This window comes from Trichomycterus rosablanca, chromosome 8 (genome assembly GCF_030014385.1).
Source record: "Trichomycterus rosablanca isolate fTriRos1 chromosome 8, fTriRos1.hap1, whole genome shotgun sequence".
Lineage (NCBI taxonomy): Eukaryota > Metazoa > Chordata > Actinopteri > Siluriformes > Trichomycteridae > Trichomycterus > Trichomycterus rosablanca.
Genome location: NC_085995.1, coordinates 41,731,319 through 41,741,318, shown reverse-complemented (window position 1 = coordinate 41,741,318; position 10,000 = coordinate 41,731,319). Strand labels below are relative to the sequence as shown.

At 46.1% G+C, this 10,000-nt stretch overlaps 1 protein-coding gene across 2 annotated transcripts in view; it reads right to left on the bottom strand.

Annotated features, from left to right (window-relative positions):
- The window catches only part of tcerg1a (transcription elongation regulator 1a (CA150)), a 23,029-nt gene extending 14,810 nt beyond the window's left edge, over positions 1 to 8,219 (bottom strand). For both annotated transcript variants that reach the window (XM_063000923.1, XM_063000924.1), the window contains exons 1-5: positions 8,173 to 8,219; positions 6,709 to 7,057; positions 6,361 to 6,504; positions 4,779 to 5,034; positions 2,667 to 2,861 (exon numbers count right to left, since the gene is read on the bottom strand). In XM_063000923.1, coding sequence (XP_062856993.1) covers positions 2,667 to 2,861; positions 4,779 to 5,034; positions 6,361 to 6,504; positions 6,709 to 7,056 — 943 coding nt within the window. In that variant the 5' untranslated portion in view covers position 7,057; positions 8,173 to 8,219. The remainder of the gene's footprint in view (positions 1 to 2,666; positions 2,862 to 4,778; positions 5,035 to 6,360; positions 6,505 to 6,708; positions 7,058 to 8,172) is intronic.
- Positions 8,220 to 10,000: the final 1,781 nt, after the last annotated feature.

Here is a 10,000-nt window from a genome sequence, read left to right as displayed (position 1 = left end):
GATCCTCTCATCATCTCTGAGACCTCAGCACAGCTTTAGCTTCACATCAGTACAGAACACGGTGAGAATCTACATTTATTTTCTGTTTATTTAAGGAAATAAGAAGTTTAGATTTTGTAGAAATATTTGTTTGTTTGCTTTGATTTTATTGAACGTAAAATACAATTATTTCCAGTGAGAACTTCAAGCTTCGGTCCAACTGTTGCTGTTTTAATTTTCAGTGAAATTTAAAAATGAACATTATTAATCCTTTATAAATGTAGACGTGACTAATATAAACTAGGCTGCAAACACACAGACCCTGTACCCTGTAAGAACCATCACTGACGCCTCCTGGGGGGTTTGGGGTGCTAATGAGATCTACAGTATCTACAGCCCTCCAGTTCTGGTCTCAGGCGGGTATCGACCTGCTGGAGGAGCCTGTTTGAGATTGGACCGGGTTCCTCATATTTACCACAGTAATTGTGACCTCTGCTGGCCAGTCGAGGTGTCTAAATGAGGGCAGAGAAATTACTGTTTCCATCTGTGGCAGGTGAAAAGAAGTGGCTGGAGACTAAATGCATGTGGGCGGGGGGGCGTGTGATAGCAGCATCAGGGGAATCGGAAATGACTCGATTAGGAGAAAAAGTCTAGATTCTGGTACTGTTCAGACCACCCACCGGGAGTGAATCCTGCGAGTTTGAGGAGCGCTTGCTGTTTTAACTGATATTAAGAACACAACTATGCACATGCCACAACAAAGCCGCAGCAGCACAGATAAACCACTCCAGAACACAAGAACACAACCGAACACAAATACAGTACAGCAAGTAAGAGCAAAAATAAAAACAGGAAGCTGAGGAGATGCTGTGATCTTTAAATAAAATCGTTTTGGGGCTCCTGGTTTAAAAAAAGCTTGTAAATGATTTGATTTCGCCTGCAGGAGCAACGAGACTCCATCATGATTCTGATGTAAATACAGAAGCAGAACGGTAACACAGTCACCAGCATGCTGAGCGCAGACGGAGGAGGATTTACCGTTCCTGCTGGGAGCCTTTATATACGGAGCGCCGACTATCTGCATCATTCCTACACCTACAAGAGTCAAGCACAGACGTCAGCGAACAGCTACTGACCAGCCTACCCTGCGGTCACATCGATCTGTGGAGTCTATAACAGGACTGACGTGTGTGTGAGGTAACAGGACTGACGTGGACTGACGTGTGTGAGGTAACAGGACTGACGTGTGTGAGGTAACAGGACTGACGTGGACTGACGTGTGTGAGGTAACAGGACTGACGTGTGTGAGCTAACAGGACTGACGTGTGTGTGAGGTAACAGGACTGACGTGTGTGTGAGGTAACAGGACTGACGTGTGTGTGAGGTAACAGGACTGACGTGTGTGAGAGGTAACAGGACTGACGTGTGTGTGAGGTAACAGGACTGACGTGTGTGTGTGAGGTAACAGGACTGACGTGTGTGTGAGGTAACAGGACTGACGTGTGTGTGAGGTAACAGGACTGACGTGTGTGTGAGGTAACGTGTGTGTGAGGTAACAGGACTGACGTGTGTGTGAGGTAACGTGTGTGTGAGGTAACAGGACTGACGTGTGTGTGAGGTAACAGGACTGACATGTGTGTGAGATAACAGGACTGACGTGTGTGTGAGGTAACGTGTGTGTGAGGTAACAGGACTGACGTGTGTGTGAGGTAACAGGACTGACGTGTGTGTGAGGTAACAGGACTGACGTGTGTGTGAGGTAACAGGACTGACGTGTGTGTGAGGTAACAGGACTGACGTGTGTGTGAGGTAACAGGACTGACGTGTGTGAGAGGTAACAGGACTGACGTGTGTGTGAGGTAACGTGTGTGAGGTAACAGGACTGACGTGTGTGAGAGGTAACAGGACTGACGTGTGTGTGAGGTAACAGGACTGACGTGTGTGTGAGGTAACAGGACTGACGTGTGTGTGAGGTAACAGGACTGACGTGTGTGTGAGGTAACGTGTGTGTGAGGTAACAGGACTGACGTGTGTGTGAGGTAACGTGTGTGTGAGGTAACAGGACTGACGTGTGTGTGAGGTAACAGGACTGACGTGTGTGAGAGGTAACAGGACTGACGTGTGTGTGTGAGGTAACAGGACTGACGTGTGTGTGAGGTAACAGGACTGACGTGTGTGTGAGGTAACAGGACTGACGTGTGTGTGAGGTAACAGGACTGACGTGTGTGTGAGGTAACAGGACTGACGTGTGTGTGAGGTAACGTGTGTGTGAGGTAACAGGACTGACGTGTGTGTGAGGTAACGTGTGTGTGAGGTAACAGGACTGACATGTGTGTGAGGTAACAGGACTGACGTGTGTGAGAGGTAACAGGACTGACGTGTGTGTGTGAGGTAACAGGACTGACGTGTGTGTGAGGTAACAGGACTGACGTGTGTGTGAGGTAACAGGACTGACGTGTGTGTGAGGTAACAGGACTGACGTGTGTGAGAGGTAACAGGACTGACGTGTGTGTGTGAGGTAACAGGACTGACGTGTGTGTGTGAGGTAACAGGACTGACGTGTGTGTGAGGTAACAGGACTGACGTGTGTGTGAGGTAACAGCGCTGCTACAAGCACCTACAGGAAGAAAGACTGAGAGAACAGGAAGTTGAAGCTGAGGTGAAGAGGACAGAGGAGATGAAGATACCTGGCAGTGGGACGGGCAGGCCTGGCAGAGGCACTCTGAAGGGTGGCACCATCACTGAAGGGAATGCTGGGATGGCGGGGGCGGGCTGGGGCACCGTGTGTGGCAATACCATGGAAAGGTGCTGCGCCCCTGTCGTCACGGTGACGGCGACGGCCGCGCTGTGGGGGGCGGTAACGGTGGACGAGAGCTCCGCCTCTTCAGGAAGGAGAGAAGATCAAAGAGAAGAACAAAATAATGAAGCAGCAATTTAATCAGACACCAGATCAGTGTGATCGTCCCATAAACACTTTCACTATAGTGGGGATTAGTGGAGTTGGTGCAGTGTGGTGGGTTTAGTTTGGTTTGGCAGACTTGATGGGGTTAGGTGGGGCTGAGTTGAGTGTGGTGGGGTTTAGTGGGTGGATCTGGTGGTGGGTTCAGTGAGGTTTAGAGGTGAGTTTTAGTATTAAGGCTTGGTTGGCGGGTTTAGTGGGTTTGGTGGTGTTGAGTGAGTTCGATGGGGTTTAGTGTTGGGGTTTAGTGTTGGGGTTTAGTGTTGGGGTTTAGTGGTGGGGCTTGGTTGGTGGGTATAGCGGGTTTGATGGTGGTGTATAGTGGGTTCGATGGGGTTTAGTGTTGGCGTTTAGTGTTGGGGTTTAGTGTTGGGGTTTAGTGTTGGCGTTTAGTGTTGGCGTTTAGTGGTGGGGCTCGGTTGGTGGGTATAGCGGGTTTGATGGTGGTGTATAGTGGGTTCGATGGGGTTTAGTGTTGGCGTTTAGTGTTGGGGTTTAGTGTTGGGGTTTAGTGGTGGGGCTCGGTTGGTGGGTATAGCGGGTTTGATGGTGGTGTATAGTGGGTTCGATGGGGTTTAGTGTTGGGGTTTAGTGGTGGGGCTCGGTTGGTGGGTATAGCGGGTTTGATGGTGGTGTATAGTGGGTTCGATGGGGTTTAGTGTTGGTGTTTAGTGGTGGGGTTTAGTGTTGGGGTTTAGTGGTGGGGCTCGGTTGGTGGGTATAGCGGGTTTGATGGTGGTGTATAGTGGGTTCGATGGGGTTTAGTGTTGGCGTTTAGTGTTGGGGTTTAGTGGTGGGGCTCGGTTGGTGGGTATAGCGGGTTTGATGGTGGTGTATAGTGGGTTCGATGGGGTTTAGTGTTGGCGTTTAGTGTTGGGGTTTAGTGGTGGGGCTCGGTTGGTGGGTATAGCGGGTTTGATGGTGGTGTATAGTGGGTTCGATGGGGTTTAGTGTTGGCGTTTAGTGGTGGGGCTCGGTTGGTGGGTATAGCGGGTTTGATGGTGGTGTATAGTGGGTTCGATGGGGTTTAGTGTTGGTGTTTAGTGGTGGGGCTCGGTTGGTGGGTATAGCGGGTTTGATGGTGGTGTATAGTGGGTTCGATGGGGTTTAGTGGTGGGGTTTAGTGGTGGGGTTTAGTGGTGGGGCTCGGTTGGTGGGTATAGCGGGTTTGATGGTGGTGTATAGTGGGTTCGATGGGGTTTAGTGTTGGTGTTTAGTGGTGGGGTTTAGTGGTGGGGCTCGGTTGGTGGGTATAGCGGGTTTGATGGTGGTGTATAGTGGGTTCGATGGGGTTTAGTGTTGGTGTTTAGTGGTGGGGCTCGGTTGGTGGGTATAGCGGGTTTGATGGTGGTGTATAGTGGGTTCGATGGGGTTTAGTGTTGGTGTTTAGTGGTGGGGTTTAGTGTTGGGGTTTAGTGGTGGGGCTCGGTTGGTGGTGTATAGTGGGTTCGATGGGGTTTAGTGTTGGCGTTTAGTGGTGGCGTTTAGTGGTGGGGCTCGGTTGGTGGGTATAGCGGGTTTGATGGTGGTGTATAGTGGGTTCGATGGGGTTTAGTGTTGGTGTTTAGTGGTGGGGTTTAGTGTTGGGGTTTAGTGGTGGGGCTCGGTTGGTGGGTATAGCGGGTTTGATGGTGGTGTATAGTGGGTTCGATGGGGTTTAGTGTTGGTGTTTAGTGGTGGGGTTTAGTGTTGGGGTTTAGTGGTGGGGCTCGGTTGGTGGTGTATAGTGGGTTCGATGGGGTTTAGTGTTGGCGTTTAGTGGTGGCGTTTAGTGGTGGGGCTCGGTTGGTGGGTATAGCGGGTTTGATGGGGTTTAGTGGTGGGTACGGTTGATATTTACCCATTCCGGTCCTGGCGTGGAGGGGAGCGACCACAGTCATGCTGGTGCTGGTGGTGGAGCTGACGGCCGTGCCGGAGGACTGTGTGACGTGTGTGGCCCCGGGCCCCGAGGTCTGAAGGCTGGACAAAGGGCCGGGGCCCCCGGGCGTTGCGGCCTGGCCGAGAATCAGCGGGGTGAGCTCGACCTGCTGGATCACCTTCACGCCCTCGGGCTTGGTCCAGGCCGACTCCCGGGTGCGAGCGTTATAGTAGTACACCTGCAGGTACAGAAGGTACAGTCAGTGATGGATGTACCTAACTAGAACTAGAACATTTGATCATATCAGTCCTGTTCTATCATCTCTACACTGGCTGCCAATTAAATTCCATATTGATTACAAAATACTTTTACTAACCTATAAAGCGCTACATGGTCTGTACCACAGTATCTGAGTGAACTTATTAATCACTACAGCCCAGCGCGTCCACTTCGTTCACAAGATGCAGGGTTACTTATAGTTCCTAAAATTAAAAAGATCACGGCTGGTGGAAGAGCGTTTTCCTACAAAGCTCCACAACTCTGGAATAATCTTCCTGCCTCTGTTCGGGATTCGGACACGTCTCAGTGTTTAAGTCTAGACTGAAAACATATTTATTTACTCAGATTTCTGATTAGTATAGACAGAGGTGAAGGGCTTGGAGGTTCTTGGTGATAGAAACTTGTGGTGATCCAGAATTTCCTAGAAAACATGCCATTGACCTCTGTGATGGAGTCCATGGTCCGAAACCATCTCCACAGCCACTGGGAGGTGCCCAGCACTGAGATCTGAATCAGGAAGGGCATCCAGTGTAAAAAGTCTGGAATGCGGTCTAGATATGCTGTGGCAACCCTCAATCACCGGAGTATCAGAAAATATCTTTAAGATAGAGTTACTGCATATTATCACAATATAGTTGTTTCATTAGTTTCAGTTAGATCAAGTTGTTCATTACACAAATACTCCAGTCGTTCTGCCTCTCTTGTCCGATCACTCAGGTTTGATGGTGGTGGCTGCTGGAGTCTAAAACTCTCTCTGTAAAACTGATATTTTACTCAACTCGCATTTTACATTTTTCACTACAGTTTCTGTTGTTTTACCCCGAGGTCCTTCTGACCCAAACCTGTTTAACCGCCGAGGGTAAGGAATGAAGTCGAGACTGCTGTGCCAACGATGCTGCTCCTGCCAGATGTGACGGGTCCTGGCGTGTTTGCACCAAGAATGTCAAGAACTTACTACAGACTTCATTACAGACTGGACTGAATGATAACTTTTATTTATTTATTGCTAAATCTTATTCATTTAAAGTTTCCTCCAGGCCACCCAAGAAGGACGTGGGTCCCTGCTGAGTCTGGTTCCTCTCAAGGTTCTTCCTGTAATTTTAAGGGAGTTTTTCCTGCCACTGTCGCCCTCGGCTTGCTCAACAGGAGGTTTTTGGTCTGATGGACCTGGATTCTGTAAAGTTGCTTTGAGACAATGTCTATTGTAAAAAGCGCTATACAAATAAATTTGACTTGACTTGTACCAGGGTCCCATCATGAGAAATCAAACACTAAGGCATAGCACCTTCCCATCAGCGCTCCTGTTCTCCACCCAGATCTCCTCTGCTGAGGCCAGAGCTGCTGCTGCTGCGGGGGGGATTCCAGGAGGGAAGATCAGTCCTGGGGGGGGCGGCATGGTGCCCATGGGGGGCGGTAAGAACGGCGGCCTCTAAAAGTAGGGAAAAGATGTAAACAATTACTGAATGCCAGACACAAATCAGCTCATCAAAGGGTCGTGCAGTGCAGTGCCGTCCATCAGCCAGCAGAGGGCGTCATTGCTCCAGGGGTTCTTCATCACTGCAGCAGTTACGCCCTCTGCAGGCTGATGGACGGCGCTGCACAGAGACAGGGGATAACAGAAATCCACACACACCTGTAAATGTGCCCCGCCCACAGGGGGCGGGACGCTGGGGTCGAAGGGCATCCGTCCGAACGGAGGTATGACCGCAGGGGTCGAGCCTCTCATGGCTGTAAACGGCGGCGTAGCAGGAGTGCTGAGCAGCGGCTGGTTAGCGCCGGCGGTCCGTGACGGCGGGGTCACCGAGCTGCTCTGTAACGGGGGGTTAGAGGGGCTGCTGGAGAACGCAGGTGTAGATGGAGTGCTCAGGAGCGGCGGGTTGGCGGGGGTGCTCAGGAGCGGGAGTCTCCGCGGCACGGTGGCGGGGGCCGGAGGGACGGCGGTGAAGAACCGCGGAGCCGAATTCTGCTGCTGCGCCGCCATCCTGTCAAAGAGGAGAAAAACGTTCAGTACAAACCAACCCCGACACACCACACTTCATCAGAGCAGCACTAACAACTACAGCCTGATCAGGGTCACTGTGAGTCCAGTGCTGCATGGGCACACAATACACACACTTTCACACTACCCTCCCCCCAGGACCAGCTCAGAGGAGCCACTGCACCTTCAGCATGTGTTAGGAAACAGGCAGAGAACATGTTAAACTTCACACAGAAAGTAAATGGAGGTGAGGTTTGAATCCAGGTCGCCCAAAAAACAACAACAATAATAAATAACAACAACAACAATAATAAATATAATAATAATAATAATAAATATAATAATAAATACAAATATAATAATAATAATAATAAATATAATAATAATAATAATAAAAATAATAAAAATAATAATAACAATAATAATAATAACAACAACAAAAACAACAATACTAATAATAAATAATAATAAATATAATAAATCATACTAAATATAATAATAATCATAATAACAATAATAATAAATAATAAATATAATAATGATAATAATAATTTTTATGATCCTCCTGCACAGTGCCTCACAGACCCTACAGCGCTGGGTTCGATACCTGCTCTCAGTCAGAGTCTGTAAACAGTTTAACATGTTCTCCTGATGGACTGCCTACTCTACGTGTAAGAGTGAGCTCCGCTGTGTCGCAGCGACCCTGACCGGATCAGTAAACAGAGACCTGTACGGAACACTGTGAGCTAACCTTACACATCCCACCGCATCCCGGGTCAGATCACACCCGCTTACAGGATCCAGACAGATACACATGAGTGTGTGGGATAAACTACATACATAAACCGTCTACATTCTCTATACATCATAAATATATGGACTCTACATTTCAATTACTGATAAATCGTGTGAACTTTAATAGATCATAAATATGTGGACGCTACATTTATAATAAAGCTAAATCAGCGCTAATTATTCAGGCTAGCGGGTTAGCCACTTAGCTAATTATTAACAAATCCAGTAGAACAGAAGCGGCTTTGTGTAAAATGATAATAAATTCCGCTGATTATGATTATTAGAATTATTAAAATAAACTAAATTAAATGTAATAAATCGGACCTTTGATGACTGAAGCCGCCGCCGAGTTCTTCCTCCGTGTGTTCCGCCATTACAGGAACAAAACAAAACACTACAGTGACGTACTTCCGCCTCAATCAGGCGGTGAGGGTTTGATTTGTGATTAGCGCCACCTGGAGGAACCGAGCGAGCATGCGCCAAAATAATCAATAACACAAATCTCACAACGTTCAAGTTTACAGAAAAATGTCCAACTTTTTAATTCAAAATCATTTTATTAAGATATTATACCTAAAATTTACGTTTTAATTCTCAAAAATTCAAAGAGACAAATGCAAATATTTTAGTTTTTATCTCATTATATTAAAAAGTATGTGAACAAACTCATAATTTACAATGTTGTATTATTGTAGTTAGAAAATCAAAATGAAAAATATAAAAAAATTGATAATATATTACAACAATAAATGTATAATAAAAATAAAGTAATAAAGCATTTTAGGCTGTTTTTAGCATAACATTGTAAATAATATTTATAAAATTATTAACTTAAGATAATTTCAATTACCTTTTTGTTTTTGTATTTTGTTTATGCATTTTCTCCCCTTTTAGAGCGTCCAATTCCCCTATTGCGCCATGCTTCCTCTCCACCAATGCTGATCCCCGCTCTGATTGAGGAGAATGAAGCTAACCCACGCCCCCTCCGACACGTGGGCAGCAGCCGCATGCATCTTATCACCTACACTTTGACGAGTGCAGTGCAGCTCAGCGTTGTGTAAGGAGAGACACACCCTGAGAGCACTCTCTCCCCGTCTCTGTGCAGGCGCCATCAATCAGCCAGTAAAATAGAATAGATAGAATGCCTTTATTGTCATTGCACAGTGCACAACGAAATTTTAAGAGCATCTCCTTGATGGTACATGTATGTACACACAGACATATATATACACACATCTATTTACAAATAAACATATACACATCTAGATACAAAAATAAACGTGTGGTTTTAAGAACTTTACAGAGAAAAAAAAAAAAAGTAGTGGTCGTAATTGCACCAGTCACAGGAGAGAGACCCCATCCGGCTTAGTCCCGCCCATATCTGAACAACAGGCCAATCAATGTTCATGTTGTACCGCTGCACCACCTGAGCGGCCAATCGCCTTTTCTATAATCAATATTTTACTTTGTACTATTTCTAATTAAAGCGTCACATTTTTAAGTAGCTTCATTCTTTTTGATTAATCTGAAATCCAGGAAAAGTTTCCAATCTGTGATTTGTAATAAAACTTTATATTTATTTGGTGCTCATTATTTTAATGTAAATAATTTTTGTGATTTTACTACTACTGTCTTTTCTCTACTGCTGCTACTCTATTGGAGAGATGCCATTCAAAATTTCATTGTACCTGTGTTCTATTCTATTCTATTCAAATCTGCAGTTTGTTCCAGACGGTGAAACGTAACGATGAAGCAGCAGGATGTACAAAATAATCCAAAAATAATTTGTTGGTTTGTTTGGCTGCAGCAGGAACCAAAACTTTTCTCCACAAGTTTCAAACAACAAACTGAAGCTGAAAGATTTGGGACGTTGGTAGATGTGAAGTTTACTTTTATAGAACTGAGATACAGAATGAGGAGCAGAAAAAAATCTGCTAAAATTTAAATAAAGACTTTATTATTCTTTCATACGTCAATGGATTAATTATTTAAAAATCTTCTCCTGCAGGTCTGGAGGTGGGAGCATCATGATATGGTGCTGCTTCTCCGTCTACAGTGCTGTGATCAGTGAAAGAAACAACATGCCGGGGAAAATATAAAAAAAAAACTACTTTTATTTAATCTTACTGGCCAGTAAACCAAAACTAACCAA